At 40.3% G+C, this 26,672-nt stretch overlaps 1 protein-coding gene across 1 annotated transcript in view; it reads right to left on the bottom strand.

Moving 5' to 3' along the window:
• CDH23 (cadherin related 23) overlaps positions 1-26,672 on the bottom strand; it is a 594,289-nt gene that overhangs the window by 201,101 nt on the left and 366,516 nt on the right. Inside the window, exons 15-21 of the mRNA XM_032232225.1 lie at positions 24,684-24,748; positions 21,465-21,702; positions 19,632-19,737; positions 19,428-19,555; positions 9,174-9,246; positions 6,482-6,598; positions 932-1,044 (exon numbers count right to left, since the gene is read on the bottom strand). Of these exons, the coding sequence (XP_032088116.1) occupies positions 932-1,044; positions 6,482-6,598; positions 9,174-9,246; positions 19,428-19,555; positions 19,632-19,737; positions 21,465-21,702; positions 24,684-24,748 (840 nt within the window). The remainder of the gene's footprint in view (positions 1-931; positions 1,045-6,481; positions 6,599-9,173; positions 9,247-19,427; positions 19,556-19,631; positions 19,738-21,464; positions 21,703-24,683; positions 24,749-26,672) is intronic.

Genomic DNA, 26,672 nt, shown 5'->3' with positions numbered 1-26,672 from the left:
TTGCAGAATCCCATCACCCTCCTTTTAAAAAAGCTAAATAACATATTAATCTATAATCCCTTATAGTTAGCCTTTCCCCCCTTATTTTTTAAAAATCAGTGGAAGGACTGTTTAGGGTTGCTTTAAATGTAACTGGATGGTAAAATCATTGTTTGCTATATTAAGTGGAATATTTGCTATATTTAAGTGCTATATTTTGTGGAAAACTATTAAGGTTCAGTCATCTGCTTAAAATATCTATGGCAGAAAAGCCCATCGGCAGAAAAGTAAATTCTTCAATTACTAAATAAGGTAATGGTAAAGGTTCCCCTTGCACTTATTTGCTAGTAGTTCCTGACTCTAGGCAGCTCATCTCCGTTTCAAAACTGAAGAGCCAGCGTTGTCTGAAGACGTCTCCGTGGTCATGTGGCCAGTATGACTAAATGCCAAAGGTGCACAGAACGCTCTTAGCTTCCCACCACAGGTGGTCCCTATTTTTCTACTTGCATTTTTACATGCTTTCAAATTGCTAGGTTGGCAAAAGCTGGCACAAGTAACAGGAGCTCACTCAGTTATGCAGTGCTAGGGATCTGAACCGCCAAACTGCTGAACTTTCTGATCAACAAGCTCAGCGTCTTAGCCATTGAGCCACTGTGTCCCTATTTTTACTAAATACATCTATACAAAAGTAGAAGATGCATTTTATGTATTATAAGGACATATGGTAATTTCATATGGGAGACCAAGTTGAGATGACATTTCAACAAGCCTTCTGCAAAACAATTCCACCTCTTTGTTCTTTTCTTAAACTGCTGACCAGATGGGCATCTGAAAGTTTCTAAGTCATGGAAGAACAGTTCTGTTCAAGATAGAAAGGTCAATTATTGTTAAAAGAATCTAGATACATAACTATATTACAAACATCAAATGAAACCACTGCAGTGAAACTCACAGTTGCAATGCCAGTTTTCTGATTGTGACCAACACCTCCATCCACAGCTCGCACAATGAGTATATATTCCGATTTAGCTTCCCGGTCCAATAGAGATGTAGTGGTGATTTCCCCTGAAGCAGGTAAGAGAGGGAAGTGAAAAAAGAAAGGCATCTAAGTTATAAATTATTTTCCTAAGCTTATAGAACAATATGGTGCAGTCGCTTGGAAGGGTTTGCAAATGTACCTTTCATGATGTCACAGAAGGTACGCCTTGCAATTGCTAAGAGAGAAGGCATTAGCAAAAAAAAATGCTGAAACTTTGCAACCTCTGAACAGGAAGTAAAAAGTCAGTCTACTTGAAGGAAAGAAAATATTCAAAACCCTAGAAAAGCCATCAGGAGAAACTAGAGGATGTACTCTGGAAGCTATGAAAATAGGAGAGCTGAGGAGAAAAATATCCCAGGTCAATTGTATGTTTGAATGATTACTAATCAGATGCACCTCCAATGTTTCAATTATATTTAATTACTAGCTGGATACCGGTGCTTCGCAACGAAACTATGTGATCAGGCTATGCAGAAGAAATTCAGTTCACAACCTGTTGGCTCAGTGGTGGTCGGTGACTGAAACACACAAGGGAATATCACTCCTGCCGCCTTGAATCTGGAAGCAGTTCCATAGGTGGAAGGTGTAGACATTCTAGTGCGATAACGACGTTTAGTACTGTAAGGAGCCCCACACCGCTCCTGAGTGAAAGAGTGGAACGTCTGACAGTTTGAACTGAGGTAACGGAATGTGAGGCAACTGGCAGTCGGAACAAAGTTCTTTTCAGGTGGGGAGGGGGAGTAGAATGTCTAACTCCTTAGCATCAGAACGTGTTAATATAAGGCAACTGGCACTTGGAACAGAGTTCTTTTCAGATGGAGAGGGGGAATAGATCTCCTTAGCATCAAAGCGTGTGAATTACTGTATAAGAAATACTAATGATCTCATGGTCATTTCAAAAAATCCTTTCTTAGTGAGCACCTAGAAGCCAAGAGGAATATAAGTGCCAAATTTCAAGTTTGTAGCCTTTACGGTTCTGGAGATTTTGTGATGAGCGAGTGGTATTTGGCTTTTATCTATATAGATAAATTCAGTTTAAACTCTGATGCTATGAAGCTCACAATAAAGTCTATAGATTTGACATACCTGAGAAAACTATCTAGGTGTGATCCACTACCTATTACTTCTTTAATAGGTTTCTGAAGCTGCCTGATCTTCTCTCTTATTGCTCCAATAATGAACTGAAAGGTGCCCAATTGTCTTGTTTATACAGTAGGCTAACCAAGATGGAACTGTCCATTGATTCCTATGTCCCATGGCCGCATATTCAGCCTATACACCGAAGTTCAATTCCCTGGTCAAACACAAATCACTTTAATTTTAAGGGGCTGTCCACAGCAGATTATCTGGGGGAAACGATTAAAAATTGATCTTGAACTGCAAGAGGTCAAAAGATTCATTGAAATACATTTGCCTCCCAAGTTCCTGTGGTACCCATTAATCTGTAGTCTGGGGGGGGGGGAATCAGTGGGGGATTTAAAGAAAAAGGACATGTCTTAGTGATGAATTGCTCCACTTTGGCCACAAAGTTACATCCAATTAGGCACACCTTCACAGTGCACATTTAGCTAATTTTAGCGATGCTATTCCTACAGAGTTCTCAGTCTACTCCCACACCACACTACTTCCTGGCATGCAGGTTCATCTCTTTCCTACTGAATAGGGGAACAGGGCAAGAGACTGAAAGTGATGCCACATCAAAAACACTGCCATGTCTTTTTCAGATTGTTTGACAATTCTGTAACCTGAAAAATGACACATTGGGGGAAAATATAGGCAAGGAAACAAGAGTTAATCAATTTCTCTTTTAATCCTTGCACTACATCATTGATATGGCATGGATTCTATGCTCCTGCTGTCTGATGCTTGCAGATGTATAGGGGACTTCTAATACCAGAGCCCCATCCAATATGCTTATGGTGGCTGGGAGTTATGGATGTTGATGCCTCTCTTGAGAAGATAAGAGTGGGAAAAGCAAAATTAATATTAATACTACTAATGCTATTGTTTGTTTTTCTGTTTGTTTACCTATTTACTTACTTATTTGCCAGCCCTGTAGTCTAAAGGCAACTCTGAGTGACTTACAAACAATAACAATACTACTTCACTCCATGGAAGTGGACTAGAATGGGAGCAGAATACTGCCAGGAAATACCTGATTATGCAAATGGTTTTGATGGAAGAGATTTGGTTTCTGGAACCAATAGCCAAATTCTCTGGAAGGAGGATGTCAACATCCGAGACAGCGTACCATTCAAAGTGACCACAATGCACTGTTATGCTGTCTAGTAATGGTGTCTAGAAACCCTTGTACCAGTGGTGAATTCAATTTTTTTTACTACCGGCTCTGTGGGCGGGGCTTGGTGGGCATAGCAGGGGAAGGATATTGCAAAATCTCCATTCTCACCCCACTCTGGGGTCAGCCAGAGGTGATATTTGCCGGTTCTCCAAACTACTCAAAATTTCCACTATGGTTCTCCAGAACCTGTCAGAACCTGCTGAATTTCACCCCTATATTGTTCACCGCGTTCCAAGCAGAGACTTCAATAAAGAGACCCGTTCTACTCACAGTGTGGCTTCTTGTTTTGCTGGTTTGGTTTGGAACCGTGACAGAGGAATTGAATGGAATGTGCTTTACAATGAATGGCAAAAGAATGTATCTAGATCTAGGTGTAATGGAATAGTAGTTTGCAAAATATTACTGGGCAACACTTTCCATATCTGCAAATCAAGTAGCAATCCCTCACTGCCTTAAGATGTGGTCATTCGGAGAGCCAAAGGATCCTCATCCTAATAAACCTACAGATAAACGGATTGCAAAATACACACATTCCATTTCAACGTCTCTAGTTAATAAGATCTTGTGAAACTCTTGTGAAAATTTAATCTTTCTAATTGTGAATAATATCTGTTAGGCATTTGGAAGTGAGGCTGGATTTTGCAAGGGTTGGAGATGGGGAAAAAAATTCAGATAAAGATTTGTGGTCTATAGAAGGAAGAGAAAATGCTGCTGCATTGAGGCCTATTAAATCATTCAGTGACAACACAGAAAGAAGATTGGCTCCCAAAGTTCATGGCCTTCATTGTCTGCAGCTTAACGATCAGTGCATGGGTAGTAAGCAATATTAGTTTGAACAGTGCAGGAAGGAAATATGATTTAATAGCTATAACAGGGATCTGGTGGGATGAGTCCTAGTCTGAAGTACCACAGGTAGAGGGTATTGCTTGTTCAAAAAGAACAGGTGCAGTGGAGAAGGAGGAAGACTAACTTGTGTTAAAGGTAAACCCATCTGCTCACAAATCTTAATGAATAAACTTAGCAGTGCTAGAAAGAGATTTGGAATAAAATATACTGAGGAATAAACAAAACTTGAACTGCCAACTATTGTTATTTCTTGGTTTATTAACTAAAAGAGATTTGTTTGCTACAAGAACTTGTATATATAAACTCTAACAACTCTTGGTGGTTTACAATAATAACATTTAAGAACCCCAACTAATAAAAACAATACATATAGTATCCAATATACATATATGCATACACTTACAAATACATATTTCTAAGTTAGGTTTGAGTTCAGTCAACTCTCTGGACAACTCCCTGAAATTCTCTTGGCAATATTTTTGGGAAGAAGTATCTCCATTTTAGGGACTGAGAGGGAGGGACTGGCCCAAGATCACCTAGCTGGCTTTGTATCTAAGGGAGGACTAAGACTAAGTCTCCTGGTTTCTATATTTATGCTTTAATATACTTTCTACAAGCTAATTTCTTTCCAAGTCAGATGCAATAGTAATATAGTAATGGCAGGATATTGAATGAACCAGATATCTAGTGGGACATAAACTCGGCAAAACATGGTCCTTCCAAAACAATTCCGGCCCAACTTGCTGAAATCTTTCTCTCTCAAAAAAGTTTAAGAAGACCAGCCTCCTTTGGTCTGATACTTAAATGAGAAGATATGGCATCTAATAAGAACACTGGGGAGAAAATGACTAAGTAACATGAGAGTTCTTAAGAAATTTAAAATTAAATTCGGAGATGCAGGATAAGAGATACTTGACTTGACAGTACTTACAGAGAGATATACAAGGTGAACAAACATGTCAGTCCTAGGGGAGATCAACCCTGACTACTCCTTAGAAGGCCAGATCCTGAAGATGAAACTCAAATACATTGGCCACCTAATGAGAAGGAAGAACTCACTAGAGAAGAGCCTAATGCTGGGAATGATTGAGGGCAAAAGAAGGCAGAGAATGAGGTGGCTGGATGGAGAAACCTTGTCCATGGGGTCACAATGCGTTGGACACAACTTCACAACCAACAACAACAACAACAACAACAGAAAGATAATGGAATAGTAGTTGATCATAAACTGAATATAATTGGACAATGTGATATGGCAGGTATAATATTGGGATATGTGAACAGAATTATAGTTTGTGGGAAATGATTGTCCCATTTTTCTGTGCATTGGCCACAGTCTACTTCAAATAGCATGTTTTAAGACAAGTTCAGATTGCTGTTATTAACCTAACTCCAACACCTTTCTTTTCTGAGTCTCATAGTCAAGAGAGAATGTAGAAGTTGGAAGTGCTTAGTCATTAGAAAAGAAGAATTTGATGGGGATATGTTAGAGGTTTACATATACTCTTCCCAGTAGAAGATGTATTGTCAGTTATTATGGAGTTTAGAACATAGAATACAAGATTTAGGTTAAGGAAAGATGATTCTGCCTGAACATTAGAAAGATATTCCTAAGAACAGTGTGACAGTGAAACCAATTTCTTAAATAATCTGTGACCTGTATTTCATTGATGTGATCAGGTGGAGGATAGTCAGAAATTTATTTATTTTGGATTCCCACAGTGGGTGGATATAGTATTCAATGTTAAATGCCACTTCCATCACTGGGAGAAGTTCATATTTCCTTGAAAATGAAATACCAAAAAAGGCATTTTAATAGTTTCAACTTGTTTTGCTTCCTCCAAATCCTTGGATGCCATCCTCCATTCCAAAGGTTTGTATTATAATTGAATTGTAATTTTTAATATGACAGTGAGAAATGATTACATGCAGGAAGTGATACTATTAACTATATTTAACTAATTAGAATTAAATTATAATTTTGTCTTGGCTTTATTTTCTGGAGCAGGCCATTTCTGGCATACCATTCAAAAACAGATTATACATCTGATCTTTAAGGCAATTTATTCTGATTTATGGAAAGCACATAGCTTTGAATTCTGGGCAATTTGAACATTCATATAATACAAATGTTTCACAAGAATTATACTGATTTTGCTCTGGTGTTAGGCAGTGTGATCTTTGCATTCATACCTGTATTTTTATTTTTATTTTAGAGGATAATTTGTTAGATGAGTGAAAACAAAGCCACTAATTTTTTTAATTAAAAAAATATCAAGAAAACTGAAAAGTAAATAGAAAGTCGTAGTTGTACTTACCAGAACGAGCATTAATGCGAAAATGTGACGAACCTTCCAAAGAGTATATAATAGATTCTTGGCCATATTCTCTTGATCGGTCAAAGTCAGTAGCATTTAGAAATAGCACTGTTGCTCCTTGAAGAAAGCAAGAAAAATAAGATGAAGAGTTTACAAGCCAAATTATTTATTTATTTATTTAGGAAAATTTAGATTACACTTGTATAGTTTACTGCAATTTTGATTTGCATAATTCGTAATCTAATTGTCTTTTTTTTCTAGATACATTTTGTTTCCTTTTAATTTTTATCTGTAAGCTGCCCAGAGCTACTACAGAGTTAGGCACTTTGAAATTGAAATAATAAACAAATAAGTTTTTACAAAGTACAGGATAAATTGGTGATCTGTAATCAAAATTCGCTGTGGGAGATATGAATGGAGAAAAATCAGAAAAAAGATATAATAAAGAAATGGAATGATCAAAGCACTGAACTAGAGATCAGGGCTCTATGTAGCGAAACAAGAAAAAATTCCATGCATTTCCCAAAAAAGGGCTAATACAGAGGCAACCTAACACCTGCCTTTTCCATTCTAAGTGTCCTCTTAAGATTCATACTCCTTTCATTGTAAGATTTATGTATGTCACTGAGAAAATGACAAGTTGAAACTCTGCCCATCCGGCGTTTCTCAGGCATTGCGTCAACTTCTCCCTTCGCTTTGTGGAGGGGGAAGCAGCGTAGAATTGGACTGCCTGAGCCAAAGTGGTCAACGGGATCTTGAGACTTGATTTTTGAGCAGTAGCAATCCATTCCACTCTTTCCTTTCCCTTTCTGTCTTTCTTCTATTTTCCTTTCCTTTTCCTTCTCTTTTCCTTTCTCCTTTCCTTTCTCCTTTCCTTTCTTTTCCTTCCCTTTCCCTCCCTTTCCTTTCTTCTTTCCCATTTCCTTTCCTTTTTCCTTTCCTTCTTTCCTTTTTCCTTTCCTTTTTCCTTTCCTTTCTCCTTTCCTTTCTCTTTTCCTTTCCTTTCTCCTTTCCTTTTCTTTCCTTATTTTCTTTCCCTTCTTTTTTTCTTTTCCCTTCCCTTCCCCTCCCTTCTTTATACTTTCCTTTCTTCTTTGCCATTTCCTTTCCTTTTCCTTTTCCTTTTCCTTTTCCTTTTCCTTTTCCTTTTCTTTTCCTTTCCTTTTTCTTCTTTCCCATTTCCTTTCCCTCCCCCTTCCTTCCCTTCCTTCCTTCCTGGGGGTCTGAGGGAGAGGGAGTGGACCTTTTCCTCCTTGCCCCCCCCCCCAACATCTGCTCTGATGGCAAATGTGCTTTTTGTGTGCTACATTATGTGTAAAGAATGCTGATATGAGACATTAAACATAACAGTTTAACTGCTGCCAATCAAATATTGGATAAGATAATTTGTAGGGTTTTAATGTTTGTAAAACTGATTGTGATGACATCAGTGCCTAACCAGCCATAAACCTCACCGCATGTCACTTTTACACACTGCCAGAGGTTTGATTCTGACCTGCTCAAGATTGACTCAGCCTTCCATCCTTCTGAGGTTGGTAAAATGAGGATCCAGATTGTTGGGGGCAATAGGTTGACATTGTAAATTTCTTAGAGAGGGTTAAAGCATTATGAAGTGGTATATAAGACTAAGTGCTATTGCTATTTATTCCACTTCTAAAATACAAAATCCGTAGATATTTTAATCTATCTCCTGCTATGGGTAAAGTAGACAAATGTCCACTGTGTGTCCCTGAAAATAAGACCTTTCCTGAAAATAAGCCTTAGCTGGATTTTTCGGCATGTGCCTAATAATAGGCACTACCCCCAAAATAAGCCCTAGTGTGCATGGCCAGAACAGGAGGCAGAGAGCATGTGTGGGCTGATGATGTCCAGCAGCCGCCTCAACCCGTGCAGCACAGGTGAGTTGATTCCCCGTCCAAGCAGCAGATGGAGCAGAGATGAGCGGGGGAAGGGGAAAACGGGCAATCCAGACGCAATGCGCAGGCCACGCGAAAGCTGAGAGTCAGTGGACCGGTAGAGGGGGTACTGTGGGAGGCTCCTCTTTGCCTCTCTCAACTTGCATGAGGCCTGTGCGGTTCGTCAGGATCGCCTGTCTTCTATCTCACGCCTCTGCCTCCGTCTGCTGCTTGGACAGGGAATCAATTCACTGCATTGCGCAGGCTGCCTCATGTGTATGTGCCAGGGGGCGGGGCGCCCAGCTGGGCTGATCACCCTGAAATTGAATTTCCTGAAAAATAAGCCCTAATGCTTATTTTGGAGCCCCCCCAAATATAAGACCGGGTCTTATTTTCAGGGAAACATAGGTAGCTTGAAAGGTATTAAAAGTAAGAATTTCTCTGTAATTGAAAATACATTTAGGGAAGGTAGATGAAGTAATATGTCTCCAAAGACCACAGCAAAGCCCAAAGGACTGATGAGTAAACTGCTGCTTCGGGAGCTCTCTAGATGAGAAGAGGATGAGATTACCCATATGTGTTCTGGATGGCTGTCCCCCACAAGAAGACTGCCAGGAGAAAATCAAGAAAAGGAAGCCATTGCATGAAAGCTAGCTGGGTGACTTTGAGCAGTCTTTGTCTCTCTCTCTCTGTCTCTATGACTCTCCCTCCCTCCCCCCCTCTCTCAGTCCAAATAATCTCCCAAGTTTGCTGTTATGAGGGAATGATAAGGATTAGGATAAAAACTGATCTCCTACCTGCCATGATATCCTCCATGACCGTGACAACATAGGAAGGCTTGCTAAATGTGGGTGGATTGTCATTTTCATCCTACAAAGGTAACAAGAAAATAAAAATTGTGACACTGATTTTGGCACCAAAGCATAAATGTCCAACATATAATAAAATAAATAGTATTTTGATAAATATATATATATATATAAATCCACCCATTCAAGGCCCACGTTAATTTAATGAAGGAGTTTATTAATACCCTGGCCACACCCACCCTGGCCCCCTGAGGTCAAACACCACCCTAATGCGGCCCTCAATAAAATCAAGTGTGACACCCCTGAACTAAGGGCTTCAAAAGACAAAAAAAAGCAAAGCATTTTCTCACAGCATCCCATTTTTTTTCTTTCTAAGTGTCCTCTTTGCCACGTGTCCTAAAGTCCAGCTTTGGTTAAAAGGCCGGCAAAAACACAAATCCCAGAATCCCTGTCTCTGCATACTTGGTTTTCGGAAAAGAGGTCTAAGAAGCAGCAAAATACATTACACTGCAGAATCTGATGAAGAGAGTCTTTTGCTTATTTATTTAAATTTTAGGAAATTTCAGTATTGTTTAATTATTTATCAAGCAACCATTAAAAAAGAAAAACTATAGTAATTTTTATCCTTTGCCTTTGAAAGCACCCAAATTATACAGCCTCTGTATGCTACTAATACAGTCTCATACACATGTTTTAATATTGATAGATATATCTTGTAAGTTCTAAAGTACAGATAGGATAGCAATTTCAATATTACTAATTTATTAATAGAGATGCTGTTATATCAATATTTAAAGTAGTTAAAATACTTTTAATTACAGTGAATAGTAGTAATAATCTATTGTCACTCACAAGTGCTTTGCAAGGAGTATATAATTAAGTAATTAATTCCTTCACACATTAATTAAAAAAAAATTAAAACAGGGATTATTCTGTTCCTTGACAGATTGAGACATGAACAGTGCTGTCATAGGCAGGAACACAATTACATGAAATGGTGTAATTTTCAGCTTCCCTCAATTATGCAAATTGGGTAAATTTTGATAAAAAAGTAATCTATTTTTATCCATTTCTGAAGTAGGTGAATGTAGGACAGTTACCTTTACATTTTCACCAACAAGGTTTATTAATTTAAAAAAAGCAAATGAAAGAGTGTCATGATTGGTCAGCAAGTAGATTAATGTTGTGACCTGTCGGCCGCTGGCTTCTCCAGCAGCCGAATCAGAGGAGGAGGCAGCATGGGAGTCAGGGTTAGCATCAAGGCAATCTAAGAGCTCCAAGGGGGAAGAGGGAATGGAGCTGGCAGAGAGAGAGAGGGAGAGGGAGAGAGAGAGGGAGGGAGGGAGAGAGAGAGAGGTGGAGCCTGGGTCAGCCCTCAGATGGAAAGTCAACAGCTCCCCAGGTCTGGAGGTGACTGATGAGGAAGAGGAGGGACAGCAGGGTCCAGTGGCCATTGTGCAGATGCGCAGAAGGCAGAGGAGAGGAGAGCAGTGGAAATCCATGGGCCGATCCGTGGGAAGGAAGAGCCAGTGCTGCTAGCAAAGCCCCACCCTAGCTCTTGGGATAAAAGGCAGGGGATGGAGATGAGTAGACATGGCAGACAACTATTCATCTTCTGGCTGGCCAGACTTGTTAGCCTGTGTTGCGAGATAAACTTTTTGCCTGGGCTGCTGGCGCCAATAAAGAAATCTTTGAGTTAACTTCAGAGGGTTTGTCATGTTTGGGGAGCTGCGTCAGAACAGTTAAAAACTGCAGTAAGAATATGGCTACTACTACATTCTCATTTTTTTTTTTTTGATAATCTGCCATCAGGTTGTTGTCGACTCAGATGCAGTGATCCAGCCTTTGCTAAAAATTATGTTACTTGATTGATCGTTCTCACTATTAGGAAATTTTTCTTTAATTCTAGATTGTTTCTTTCCTTGATTAGTTTCCTGTTCTGACCCCCCCTCTTCGCTCGTTCACAAATTACAGTCAGGCAGAACTTCAAAGGAAATATCTTTATCAGTCCTGGCTCAAGCTGGCTGCGAGCCCAAAAATAAACGTAGATAAAGTCTCTGGCAAAAAGTTACACAGCAAAAGCAAAAACAAAAAGCTCTTACAGCAAACCAGGTTGACAGAAAGCAAATCACTTATCCAAGTGCCTCTTTAAATCACGAAACTGAACTCACAAACAAACCATGAACGACGAACGACGTTGACTTCTGCCACGAAGGCGTGGCACCATCCGTCTTTTATCTGCAGAAGACGACCCTAACGAGCAACAGCTGCTCATTATTCCTGCATCCCGATGCAACTCACAGCAAGCTTCTGCTGAGTCACAACAGTTTCCTATCCATTATTTCTAGTCTTGCCTTCTGGTGTTTGGAAAAATAGATTGACCCCCTCATCTTTATGGCAACCTCTCAAATACTGGAACACTGCTATCGTGTCTTCCCTAGTCCTTCTTTTCACTAGACTAGCCATGCCCAATTCCTGCAACTATTTTTCATGTGTTTTAGCTCCCTAATCATCTTCATTGCACTCCAGAGGTGGGTTGCTCCTGGTTTGGCTCGGTAGTGGCAGCGGTGGTAGGAGGCTCCACTCACAAACCGGGACGTTTCTGTGTATGCGCAGAAGTGTTGCACGCATGCACAAGTGCACACAGGAGCACACTCAAACAAGTAGTCAAAAAATTGGCAACCCACCACTGGTGAGAAGGATCAATCAATTAACATATTTTTTAGCAAAGCGTATGAGCAAACCAATAATAAAAAAAATGGAAACCCACCACTGCTGCACTCTTTCCTGACTCTCAATCTTTTTGTAATGTTATTTTTTATTATTATTTGGGAGATAGGGGTGGGCTGGAATGATTCACAGCTAAGAAAAAGTTGTTTAAATTGTTTTTCCATTGTGAAAGAAGGGTTAGAACCCTTAACCAATAGAAAAATTGCGATCTGATTGGTGCTACAGCCTGGACATAAAGTTTTTATGTCACTTTCAAGAGGAGCACACCTACATGGATCTCTCAACCTTTGAAATCACTCTGAGAACTATATCGGTGAGGAGTGGCTGTTGTTATCCATAGGAACAAACTAGCTGACTAGACAGAGGGGGAAAAAAATCAGAAATGTATACCTACAATCCAGCAACAAATTTATGATAATTAAAGAAGAAAGAAAAAATATTCAAATGTCATGGGTAAAGATCAGTGCATCTGAAAGCAGGCATAAACCTTTAAACACAATTTTTAAATAGTCTGCAAAGGAGCCATTTTAGATGGCCAATTAAATATTTATTGTCAATAAATCATGTTCCACATGCCCCAGGAAACAGTTTCACAATAGGAAACATCTTTTTTAAAAAAATCCAGCAAAGAAGTTATTCACCAGGAGGCACCCTAACAATGATTTTATGTGCATTCTGCAAAGTATTCTGAAACATTATTTTCAAAATTATAAAAAAAAGATTTAAAATAGGGACTGAATTATTGTTTTGTCCAATTGAAATACTTATTTTACTTATTTGCTCCTCCTCTCCTATTTTTTTATACTCTTAATAGTTTCTCTATATGAAAATAAAAACAGAGAAATACTTTTATGAAGTGTTCACTTTTCAACATGCATTTTTATCTGGATGGTTTAGGAATCTGAGCTCTCATATATTTTTCTGCATAGAATCAAATTACTCGCAATCAATATACTTAGAGGAAGGGGAGAAAAACTGAAATACACTAGGAACGATCAAAAGAAATTCAATAGTTTTCAAGTCCCCATCTAATTAGTCAGTATTCTGAACAGTACTTGAGGTTTTAGCACACACTTGTTGGAAAGCAAATCTTAAAACGCTTGATCTTTTTTTCTTCTCTGTTCTAGGGGAAAAAAACCCATTTTTAAATGTCATTGCTTTCCTTTTCAAGTCATCTGAACACAATATGCAAAAATTGTATTATGTGAAAGTATGCCACAGACAAAAGTTTACATTTAACCATCAGTTTCTTGATTGCTGTTTAAGATAAATGCCTGATTGGAATGAGAAAGGCAGAAGGATGGCTGCAGCTGAGCAAACAACCCCAAACTTTTTGCTATAATCTGTATTTTTTTTAAAAAAAACTTTCTAAACTAGTTTTAAATCTCGACTGACTCGTTTGCTATCAAAGTTGGTATTTTAGGTAAATTCACATGCCGTTGATGTCTATTATAATATATAATTAATCACTGTTCTGTGTTTTTGGATTTCTTTGTCACAACAGAGGACCTTTAATTAACATTAGCATCACTTATGACTTTAGGGAAGCAATGGTCGACGGGCTCACAGAAGACCCAGGAGATAAGAGCTCCTTGGAACTCCTTTCCATATTAAGGAGATGACCAGGGGTGGACTGCTGGGGGTTCACAGAGGTTCGGGCAATCCTCTAGCTAAGATTCTGTGCAGTTTGGAGAACCCCCAAATCCCACTCCTGGCTGGCCCCACCCAACCTGCCCCTCCCAGGAGTCCCCACACGACCTATTTTGGATGCAGGTAAGTGCAGGGTGATTGCGGCAGCACGGGGAGGGCCCACTGGAAGTTTGGGAAGATTGGAAACGGGTCCATTTCTGGCCTCTGGAGCCTGGGGAGATCATTTTTGCTCTCTTGGAAGCTCGAGGAAAGCCTCAGGAGCCCGAGGAAGTAAAAAATGCCCCCCTCATCATGATGCAGGAGGCTGACTAGGCTAATGGCCATGCCCACCATGGCCATTACCCACCCAGCAACTGGGCAGAGAAATCCTTGCTAAAAATTTTGAAGGCCACCTATCTATCTATCTATCTATCTATCTATCTATCTATCTATCTATCTATCATCTATCTACCTACCTACCTACCTACCTACCTACCTACCTACCTACCTATCTATATAATGTTTTTGGTTTTTTTTTACTGCTGTATTTGACAGAGTTGTAACAAATTGGATGTTCTACAAATTCAATAAATAAATAAATACATCGAGACATACATATTTGTTCATGAAGTTCAAGACCCAAGATTGACTTGAAAGTTTGCATGTGTATATACATGAACAAACATACACATATGAGCAGACAGGTAGCCAGCAGTAAAGTACGCTGTAAATCATGCCAATCCCTTGATCCAAGTAGTGTTTTTTTCTCAGACTCTTTTTACAGAGTAGAAAGGCAGGTGATTTAATAGCCATGCCATTTATATCAGGCTATTTCAGGCTCAACGATCTTGACCATACTTATGTTTATTGGAACTAGTTTTTGTTTTTCTGATTGACACTATGAATTGCCACAAAAGCCTGCAAAAGTAGTTTATCTAGCTAGCTGAAACATCACCAATTAAGAGCTCTTTTCATAAGACCCCCATGCACATGATTGCTTTTCAGTACTGGAAATTAGAACACTTTTCTCCAAATCTGTACACAATTGAAATGTTCTTAAGTACAACACTAAACACAAGATTTGTAAACAGCAATATAATGTTAGTTTTTCAGTCTCTCTTATTTAAAAGAGAAATGGTTTTTAAATGGGTAGGGTTGAATCTTTAATATTTGACTATATTTTTTCAACATAAATCAACATCATCATCTTTAGGATCAAGACATTTGTAAATCTTTGTGTGTGTGTGTGTGTGTGTGTGTGTGTGTGTGTGTGTGTTCCAGCATAACTCTGGGACACCTCTAGCAATTTCAATCAAACTTGGTACACAGATGACTTACTCTCTGGAAAAAATACTATGGGGGTAAGACACACATAACACCACTCGGGGGTGTGTGTTCAATTAAGATACAGCCTGTTGTCCCTTAAAATGGCTTCTACTGTATTGCCATAAAATGGTTTCTACTGTACAGCACAGTGGAGTTGCCAGGGTAACGGCTTCACAGTACTCTACAAGGGGGCTGCCTCTGGTAAGGGGGAAAATCCAACATTAGAAATTACATTTGGTCCAGAAATTTCCCCCCTATAAATAAATACCCAGGCAATGCTGGGTTATCGGCTAGTTAACAATAACATGACAATGAAGTTTTATTGTATTCTATTCTGTAACAGCACCTGAAGCAAATGAATATCTTTTCTTTATAATACATTTAAGCATAAAGTTTGCTGATGGAATGGTCAGAATAGCGACTAGTATGTCAGTGAATGAGAGATGGGGAGAAACATTACTGCTAATATTTCCTAGGATGTTAGCATCAATCTCAATATTAGTTCCTATCCAATAATTCTGCCTTCAGAAGCTTATTGTCTCCTAATAGGAAAAATACAAAGGGAATTTCAATTATTTATTAAAAATCAATAAGCATAGGATGAAAAAGCATCAAACTCTTTCCCCTTAACACAGACCACAGAAGCACACACGTACAGTTGTTCTTTTCTTTCACTTTTCTTAAGTGAGCTAATTCATCATTATCATCATCCTCATCGTATTCCCCCCCCCCCCTTCCACTTGAAAGAGAAAAATCCCTTTTGGTAGAAAGTGCCGAATGTGACAGCTACTTAGAAATCACCCATGTACAAAATCAACTAGAAGGAAATGACCTTTTCAAATGCAGTCTTTAGACAGATGGGATTACACTGTCCAAAGAACAGTTAGGGAAAGAAGATATTTCTCCTCAATTAAGCCCCTTTGCTGTTTCTTTAGGTCTCCTCACAATGCTATGAAAGGGAGAGGGTGAAAATCAGGGATTTCCCCCCCCCCCACAGCATCATCATCATCATCAAGAGGGCCAACTCTTTGGTCAGCGAATGGCTGCCACTTTAAGTCAGATCCTGATTAGGAAGGATCTAAGATTGAAGGGTTATCAAGAAACTACCGCTCAGCCTTTCTCCGAGATTTCTCAGTCCAGGTGCTTGTACTCTGACAATCTGATTTAACCCTTAAAAAGGAACAGTAACGCTAACCCTGTTATTCAGTGGTGAAATTAAAAAAAATTCCCCTACCCATTCTATGGGGGTGGCTTGGTGGGGGGGGGTGTCATGTGACTGGGTGGGTGTGGCTGTGATCATGTGACTGGATGGGCAACAAGCAGGAACCTCAGTCACAGAGCTCAAAAACAAAGTATCCTACTTTACACAAAAATAACCCCAAAGTTACACAACTGACTCACACAAAATGCAAAAGCAGCTGGACTTCACACAAAATAGTCCCTGTAACAAACTGGAACCGCACAGGGTCACAGAGAGCTCAAAAACAAACTATCCCACTTTACACAAAAATAACACCAAAGCTACACAACTGACTCACACACAATGCAAAAGCAGCTGGACTTCACACAAAAAAAGTTCCAATGATCGCGGCTCAGCTGATAGTCACAGGTGATCGTCGGAAATGTTTTTTTTTTTTAAACTTTTTAAAGCATTTGTTTACTACCAGTTTGGGCAAATCAATAGCATTTTTACTACCGGTTCAGGTGAACTGGCCCGAACCGGTAGCATTTCACTCCTGCTGTTATTGCCATATAGGTGCAAGTTATCTTTCTGGATTTAACAAAAAAAAAGATGTTTACATCTCAATTTGGAACAATAAGAACAAATCATTCCAGGCTGGGATGACCACGATTTGAAGTGGGACAGCTATTTGTACTACTTCAAGGATGAATAATTTCAGCCCCTTCCAGGGTTGCTGTGTCTTTTGCTCTCCATGCCACAATCAAAGTTGTTTGGTTCCAGATAACTTTAGGTTTTCAGGCAGAGTGCAAAAGAAAGAGAAAACAATGGAACTGTCTCTGTACAATCTTTCTGAACTGAAGGAAATGAAGCAAATTCTCCTTTCAAGCATCTGTAGGATTTTGCCACCCGTTGTTAGCATATGGCAGGGGTGTCAAACTCAAGGTGTGCTAAAATCTGGCCCGCAGGACTGGCCTGGAGATAGCAAAGAACCAGCCTGTGGTGCCTCTGGCACCCAAAATGGGGTGGGTGTGCACACGCACCCTTCACACCCTGTTTTGGCCAGCCAAGTGCTGCAAGAGGCTGTCCAGACCAAAAATGGGGCACATGGGGGTCGTGGGCACCTCACTGTGTCCCATTTTGGCCAGAAAAGTGCTGCAGGAGGCTGTCGATGCTGAAAATGGAGAGTATGGTGGCCTTGCATGACCCCTCATGCCCCAATTTGGCCAGGAAGGTGCTACAGTTGGCCGTCCATCCCATCTCTCCCCCACCTCCCCATGGCCGGCCTGCAGCGGACAACTACAATGCTGATCCGGTCCTCAAAGAAATCCACCCCTGCAATTGGTCTCAGGTAAGAAAGCACTCAGGAATGGTTTCTTCTAAAGCTGATTGTCCATCAATGAACAATGTAACAGAAATCAGCCTAAGTGATCCCATCAGCCATGGATTTGGCAGCACCAGCTGTAACTTAATACCGCAAGACTTAATCCATGTTATAAAGCATGTCACGGTCCCACTGCATGAATCTATAAAGAAGCAAAATATTCACTCCAAGGATGACATGTGTTGGCAAACCACCAGAAAGCATTTGCACTAGCACGGTGCCATGCACTTCCATTGGCCGTCCTGTACGGCAAGTATAAAAAGATACCATTGATTGAAAAATCTATGATCCTGTGGCTCAGGAGAGTTGAGATACATAATCCTTTGATGCTCTTTTTATACAGATATTTGGGGGGGGAAACCATATCCTCCCAATAATCAATAGGTGTCCTGGCTATTCTGACACTGATTATCTCCAGTGGCTATTTAAGGATGAACAGATGGTGACTACAATGCAGGTGGTTAGATTCTGCACAGCAGCATTGGGGATTTGTCAGAAATATGTGATTAAAGAGCCAAGGTGGCGCAGTGGTTAAATGCAGCACTGCAGGCTACTGCTAGATCAGCAGTTCAGCGGTTCAAATCCCACCGGCTCAGGGTTGACTCAGCCTTCCATCCTTCCGAGGTGGGTAAAATGAGGACCCAGATTGTTGGGGGCAATATGCTGACTCTCTGTAAACCGCTTAGAGAGGGCTGAAAGCCCTATGAAGCGGTATATAAGTCTACTGCTATTGCTATTGCTATTAATCCACTATTTTACACAACTAATGTGGCAAACCTTTTTGCATTACTATTTCTTTGCATGTTAGTATTTAATGACTACAGGCCTCACAGTTTATAGATTGTTACTATAATATAGTTAGGCCATGTGTAATTGACGGACTGTGGACGTTGTAAAATGGACAGTTGCTGTTCTAGTCCTTTTCAATAAGGTGTACTCTACGCGAATTTGGAAGAGAACTGGCAAAGGGATACCACCTCATGTGCTGAATGCACAAATGACCAATGAGAGCACCCTTGTAGATAAACAGTCTCGTATGACTAATTTGTGGTGAAAAAGAAACATGAAGCTAAGACGCGGTGGCTCAGTGGCTAAGACGCTGAGCTTGTCAATCAGAAAGGTTGGCAGTTCGGCGGTTCAAATCCATAGTCCCAATAATGGAGTGAGCTCCCGTTATTTGTGCCAGCTTCTGCCAACCTAGCAGTTTGAAAGCGTGTAAAAGTGCAAGTAGAAAAATAGGGACCACCTTTGGTGGGAAGGTAACAGTGCTCCAAGTACCTTCGGCGTTTAATCATGCTGGCCACATGACCACAGAGAGGTCTTCGGAGAGCGCTGGCTCTTTGGCTTTGAAACGGAGATGAGCTACGCCCCCAAGAGTTGGGAACGATTAGCACATATGTGCGAGGGGAACTTTTACCTTTTAAGACACAGTGTTCTTCAGTTTTGAACAAAGGAAGGATCATTATCATACCAACAGTATATATAAATTGAATCAAAACAAACTATGTGTGGTTCTCCCATCCCATTTTCTTTCATCTCTCAAGCAATTCATAAAATTATATTGCTAAAAGATCATTTTTTTTTGTCAGAAAACGAAAGACTGGACACCTTAAGCCTTCAACAGACTTGACATGTGCATGTGTGCACCTTGACACATCCCGATGAAGAAAGAGAACAAAAACAGAAGCAGAAAATCCAGCATGTGAGATTATTATGACAGGCCCACTGAGTCAAGCCACATAAAACTGTTCGGAAAATGGGCTCCTGCCACCAAAAATTAGTTCACCCTGACATAGTTTGTACATTGTTCTTTTTAAATCAATCAGTCAATCAATCATTCAATCAATCCTTCTTAACAAACTGTTCTTAGTTGAATAAATAGTCACATTGTCCTAACTGAGCAGAATAAGAAAAAAAAAAGACCAGTGATTCATTTGTTCTGTTCAGTTTTATCTTCTGAGCTGGTACAATGGAAGGCAGGAGTGGTACTTACAAACACTTCAATGGTGATGGGGACGGTGCTGTTGAGGGCTGGGATGCCTGCATCCTTGGCCATTACAATCAAGTAAATGACACCATTGGCAACTTGCTCGTAATCCAGAGGGCGGATGACACTTATCACTGAAAAAGCAAGACAGCAGCGTTGGCAATTACGACACGAGATGAGGAAGGAAGCTGAACATGATGCTGCACTCACCTCCATAACCTTCAGACAAGGTAATGTCAAAGTAACTTTTGAATGCAGAAGCAAACACAATGCTATAAGCAATCTGGTTGTTTGGGGAGGAATCTTCATCCGAAGCCTAGATTAAATCAGGAGAAATACTTATATTGAAACATTTTTCTACACAATGAAAGCCATTTGGGAGACTTTGGGTCAACTGCTCTCCCTATCACCACAACCCAACTACCATGGGAAGAATTAGCAGCATTGCCATCTTAAACCGACCACAGGTTAAAAAGCAGGATAGAAATTAAATACAACTTTCAAAAACAGAGTTCAAATGAGATATAAAAAGTAGGACAATTTGATGACCGCCAAAGTGCTTTGGAGCACCTGTAGACATAAAGCTACTTTTTGGGGGGTGATGGTGGTGGATTCCAAAGCCATGCACACCTCTAAGAGCAGGCTGATCAGAGGTAGGTTTCACATAATTTTACCACCAGTTTGCCGCACACTGAAAATGTGGGCATGCGTGCCTTCCGCACATGCCTGTGGCCTTCTGCGCATGCGCTTTGCTCGCATGCATGGCTTCTACGCATGCACATGGCTTACAAAACATGGCTAAATAGCATGGCATAGTGCCGGGGTGGGTGGGTGCCCACAGGTCGCCACTACCGGTTCGCCCAAACCGGTCTGAACTGGCTGAATACCAGCATTGAGGCTGGTATTGATATGATATTTCCTTTTCCTACAATATAAAAACACATCTGCAAAAGTTATTGTAGCGCCAAAAAACTAAGACATATATTCCTGAATCAGGTCCATGATGTGTGTGTGTGTGTGTGTAAAATATAAGACGGTGACTATGAATGCATATTCAAAACCCGTGCCTTTAAAAAAAATATGTTGCCTAAGCATGTAAAGAAGTGAGAAGAGTCTTGAAATTATCAAGAATTAGGAAACATAAAATGCAAACCTGGCTCTTCTCCCAGGTTCTGGAGTAGAATGAGTTCCTGTATCATGCTTGGAATTTGTGTCCAAACATGGATAGTCTCTTTGTGTATTAAGGATTTTTATTTATTTAATGTACGTTTCCCAGTCATTCTGAACTCAGGTTGCTTTACATTTAATAAATAATCAGAACAACAACAACAACATGCCTAATCCCGTTTCATTCTCAGTTTCTTTTTCAAGCAAGGGGAGATACTTTTTTAAAAAAAATAATGCCATCCTAACACTTTAGTTAATTCTCTTTTACAAAGATTTTTCTTTAAAACAGAAAATTCTGCTGGAGAATGAATTTTGTGGGCACAAGGGATGGTTCCGCAAGCACATACAGCAGGAGTGTCAAACTGGATTTTTTTCAAGGACCAGATCAGTGTTGTAGTTCTCTTCCATGAGACGGAAGCCTCCTGCAATACCATGCTGTCCAAAATGGGGTGCATGTCTCCCCCCCCACATGCCGTTTTGTCTGGCAGAGTGCTGCAGGAGGCCGTCCAGGCTGAAAATGGAATCCTGGGGAGGAGGGGGGCGTGGCCTCCTTGGTGCCCCATTTTGGCTGCCAAAAGCATTGCAGGCTGGTCCTTTTCTATTTTCAGGTCAGTCCTGCGAGCCAGATTTAAACACTTGGAGGATCTCATCTGGCCCACGGGCCTTGACACCTCTGACATACAGGGTCACAAGCATCAGACTGGAGATGTCAGTTCAAGTGGAATGCATACTGTTTTTTAAAATAATGGTTTCCACACATTATGCACTTTTTTCAATGCAGCCCTTTATGTCACAAATGGCTTTTTAAGTTACACGGATACTCATTTCCTCTTCGTCATCTCAGCATGAGAAGAATATATATCTGGAGTTTCTTACCCTCACGCGGACCACTTGAGTGACTGATGGCTCATTTTCCCTCAGAGCTCCTAAATAGGAATCTTTCTGGAAGGTGGGTATGTTGTCATTGACATCCAGGACATTAATCCGGACCCTCCCGGTTGTCTCTTCTCCACCCCCATCTCTGGCGATGACAGTGAGTGTATAACGCTGGGTTGTCTCAAAGTCCAGGCGGGAAACCAGTGTGATGATGCCTGAATCCTTGTCTAAGGAGAACCTGGAGCCCAAAAAAACAGCAAGTAGCGTATTGAAGAAATATATTTCAATAAATAATTAATTTGACAGACTAACAGAGTTGGAAGAGACCTTGGAGTCTAATCTACCCCCATGTTCAAGCAGGGGACCCCAATATACATTTCTTACAAATGGCTCTCTGAATCCTCCTTAAAAACCTCCAGTGATGGAGCACCCACAACTTCTGGAGGCAAGTCGTTCCACTGATTAATTGTTCTAACTGTCAGGAAATGACTTAGTTCTAGATTGCTCCTCTCCTTGATTAGTTTCCATCCATTGTTTCTTATCCTGCCTTCAGGTGCTTTGGAGCGTAAGTTGACCCCCTCTTCTTTGTGGCAGCCCCTTAGATATTAGAAAGCTGCTATCATATCACCCCTAGTTCTTTTTTCATTAAACTAGGCATACACAATTCTTGTAACCGCCCTTCATATGTTTTAACCTTTAGTCCCCTAATCATCTTTCTTTCTCTTCTTTGTATTCTTTCTAGAGTCTTAATATCTGGATGGGAGAAATAAATTTTGAGTTGGGAAAAAATCCAGTACAGAGAGAGTTAATTGCTACACTCTCACAGCTATGCTAATTTCTCTCTCTTCCATTTACAATGGATATCTCCTGAGGCTGTTTGCAATACAATATATGTGTGTGTGTGTGTGTGTGTGTATGGGTATGGCTAGTTGATGAGAGCTAAATAGCTTGAAATAGATCTATACTAGTCTCCCTTTATTTATTTATCAGCACAAATACAACAAAATGTAACAAAAAGGCAACAGTAAAAATATTGGACACACACACACACACACACACACACACACACACACACACACACACATATAGTATTGCCAATTCCAGTTAGGATGCAAGATGGTCCAACCAGAGTATGCAGTGTAATTCATAATTGATTTTCTGAATTAAAAACCCTGCTCCATGATTAATTAATACAACAAGTAAAAGTGTGACTGAATTATAGATAAATCCTGGAAACGGACATGAATTCATGCTACAGCCTATAAGTAGAGGGTGTGTCTTCCTTATGCCCATTTAATTTGCCATCAACCACTCCCTTTGATCAACTGTGAGCAGTGATGGAGATAATGTTGACAGTTCAAGCTAGCAGGCTTGCCAGAGATAATGTGGGAGCAGCACAACACACATGCATTCCTCATTATGGGTACATTCAGCATATTAAAACCTTATGAAATCTCTCCTGATTTCAAAAAGTTGAAGAAGTTCTGGATTTTATACTGAATTGGTCTCCATCAAAGACTATGCTGATGTTGTACAATATTTACTTCTATTCCCAGGGGTGGGATCCTACCGGTTTAACAATGGGTTCGCTGAGCATGCACTTTGCGCACGTGCACAGTTTACAAACAAATCACTTTTCGCATTACTGTCAGCTGGGCTTCAGAAAAGGTAATATGGGTGAGTATAGTGGAGGGGTGGGTGGGATGGGCCCAGCTGAAAGTCAGAGCAAACTGATTCGCTCCCTGCTGATAGTCAGAGCTACCAGTTCACCCGAACCAGTCCAAACCTGTAGAATCCCACCCCTACCTATTCCCTAGCATGATTTTTCTTATACATCCTTTCAGCAGTGGTGGTATTCTACCGTTTTGCACTGGCTTGGGCGAACCCATAGTAGTGGCAGCACGAGGCTCTGCCCACCCGCCAAGGCATCATCACAGACCTTCTGCGCATATGCAGAAGGTTCTGAGCATGCCCAGATGTGCTCCCACTACCAAACTGGTAGTGAAGAAAAGAGGATACCATTACTGCCTTTCAGCATTTATCCATTTTGCTTTGCTGTTTGCTAATTTATTGTTAGGGTATGGAATTCATTCCTACATTATTAATCTTTTTCTTCCTTGATAGTAAAACAGGAAACAAGGAATTCCATGACTCTAAAATTGATTAATTGATATGTTCCCTAACTTGTTCTTTCACTTGTCCCAAGGGTGCACCCATAAGCTACCATAACTGAGTCTATCCTCTCAGTCTATCCTCATGATGGTCATCCTCTTCTTTTTCCTTCCACTTTTTTCAGCAATAAGGCCTTTTCCAGAGGGCTGGTGTCAGGCCTGTAGCCATCCTTTCCTTTGGATCTTTGGCCTGCCACACTTTCTATTATTCTACTATGCATTTTCTAATGTGGGAAAATGGGAGGGGGGATTGTAGGAGTGAGATGCTATGTAGTCATAACAAAATTCTTTCTAGAAAGCCAAGGTCATCCTTTGTCTTTGCACCTGACCAGAACTGGATGAATGGAACTGCCAGCATGGCAGTGGAAGATTGGACCATGTGATGGACTTGTGGGTGTGGGGGCAAGATCTTGAACTTTCAACTAGGTGTGGAAAACCAGGAAGCTTTCAGATTTGGGTTTTCCCAGATGTGCCAACATGGCTCTCTTAATAAATTGGAACTTGGACTCTGATTTACTTTTGGATGCTATTTGGAACCTGACATCTGGGTCTTCACATACTGTGTCTGAAGTAGGACAATTTGAGCCTGGTTTATGCCTTGAATGAGAATCTTGGGTTGATGTGTTTGATGATCCATTGGTTTGTTTTCTTGGTTATCTATGGTATTCTTAGGAGTCTTCTTCAACAGCAAGGTTCAAAGGCATCAATATCCTCCCTATCCTACTTCTTTAAAGTCCAACGTTCACTTCCATGAGTGCTCCTACCATGTGCTAGTCTTTGGGATATTTTGTGGCTGCTTGTTGCTTTACTGTTGGTGGTTGATCACAAAAGGCATGAGTTATCCACCACTTTACTATCTTCATGGTCAATTCTAATTAGCACCTCATTTACTGACATGATTTTCCAGACATTGAAACCACAAACCTACCTCAACGAAACAATGACTAGAACAGTGTGAGGATTTTATTTCAATTTAACTGATATAAATGAACCATTATATAAATAATACAGCAGAAAGATCAAAGAATACCTGTAATAAAGTACGCACCTGTCTGGATCATCACTGAAGTAATAGCTCACTTTTCCATAAGAGCCTACGTCATTGTCTGTGGCCTAAAAATACAATAAACAGGAACAAAGAAAGCAATATAGATATTTATAATTCAGATCTCAAAAATAAATCCCAATTTTTGTTGCATATTAAAAGTCTTCCTAGAACATATGCAAGATTGTTAATTCAAAATTGAGGGGCATTGGGCAGAATCCTGAATCCTAACCAGTGAGAAAGGTGCTTTTATTTCCTTAGCCCTAGCCCTGTTCAATGTTGGAAACAGGCATCTCAGCTTAAAACTAGAAAATGAGGAATTCCATCAATCTAGAATTGATTGATTGATTGATTGATTGATTAGGTGCCATTAAAAGATACTGATTGGATATTCTATTTCTAATTATGTTGATTCTAAATCAGTTGTGTGTCTGTAAGAATTCCAAGATTTATTTTGATTTTTCTCCAGTCCTGCTATTCTATATTTTTTCCATTTTCAGAGTTTACAGCCTGGCTTAGTGTGACCTCCACAACTGCATCCTCAACAATATTCACCAACCTGGGCTGCTACTGTACATTGCTTCCTGAGATCTTGTGGTATGGCCCTTTCTGAGGTGCTGTGGCTTGTTCAAGGTGCCAAGATTTGAATTCCAAGCCTACCCTTTTGTATGCTGGACTCATTCACAGTAGAATTAAGTCAGATGTTATAAAATGTTTTTTTAACCTTGGGAAACTTTAAAATATGCGGAATTCTGGGAATTGCCCAGAATTCTCCAGGCAGCCTAAATCCAGGAATTCTGGAAGTTGAAGTCCACAGATCTTAAAGTTGCCAAGGTTAAAAACTTTGTTATAAGGCAGGGGTGTCAAACTCAAGGCCCAAGGGCTGGATCTGGCCCATGGGGTGCTTATAACTCGCCCATGGGGCCACCCTGGAAATAGCAAAGGACCAGCCCACAGTGCCTCTGCCAATGAAAATGAAGCTTGGGAGGGCCAGGTGCGGACACATGAGGCCGTCACAACCGAAAATGGAACTCGGGAGCCTGTTTTTGCTGGCAGAGTGCTCGGGCCACCACAAGGCTCTCTGACATGAGTAACATCGAGCTGGCCATGCCCACCCCAGCCATGTCCACCCTGTCATCTCAAGGTCAAACAGAATCCTGATGCGGCCCTCAATGAAATGGAGTTTGACACCCCTGTTATAAGGGAAGCATAATCCAGTTGTATTTCCTGTTATATCTATTATTTTCCACTTTAAAATAGCAGATATTAATTATTCCCCTCACAAAAAAGACATCCTTTGTCTCCTCTCAGCAAAAAACATTCTTCCTTACAAATCATGAACACTGTTTTACGTTCATGAATAATTAGTACAATGAAACATCTCTTAGGGTAAAATCTACAGAAATGGGCGGAGGGAGTGAAGGCAAACAGTCATGGACATACAGATGTCCGAATTCAGTTTTATGCTCTTAAACAGAAGGAATATAAATCTCCGCAATGAGATATAAAGGAACTTTTTTTTACGTCAATAAAAGTGTAACAGAGACCACGAGGAAAGAGCTAGGGCCAAGATTGCAATCAAGGCATGTTCTGCTAAAGAAGCTGCTTCATTAAAAATATTTTAATGTTATTAAGAATCCCCTATCATCTAATTTATGACACAGTCTCTCTACTATTCCAAGCCAAATGACGATTAAAAAACCCCCAGTGAGAATCTCTTTTCTGATCCAGAATTCTAGGAAATGTAGCTCAGTGTGCTTGGAGGACAGGAAAGATTGCTTTAGATTATCAAACCAAAGACGTTTGATGAACATGTCCTTATGATAAATCATTTATACATCAAGAAAACCCCTCAGTTATTTGGCTGATAAATCAAATGCTTTATAAATATCCGTATCATATCTACCAAACAGAAGAACCTATGGACTTTTTGGAAAAACATTAGTGACAAATGCATCGGAAGAAAAACTGTTGTACTTGAATTGTATTAGG

Source organism: Thamnophis elegans, chromosome 15 (assembly GCF_009769535.1).
Source record: "Thamnophis elegans isolate rThaEle1 chromosome 15, rThaEle1.pri, whole genome shotgun sequence".
NCBI lineage: Eukaryota > Metazoa > Chordata > Lepidosauria > Squamata > Colubridae > Thamnophis > Thamnophis elegans.
The sequence above is the reverse complement of the archived record's forward strand: the minus strand, read 5'-3'. Positions and strand labels throughout refer to the sequence as shown.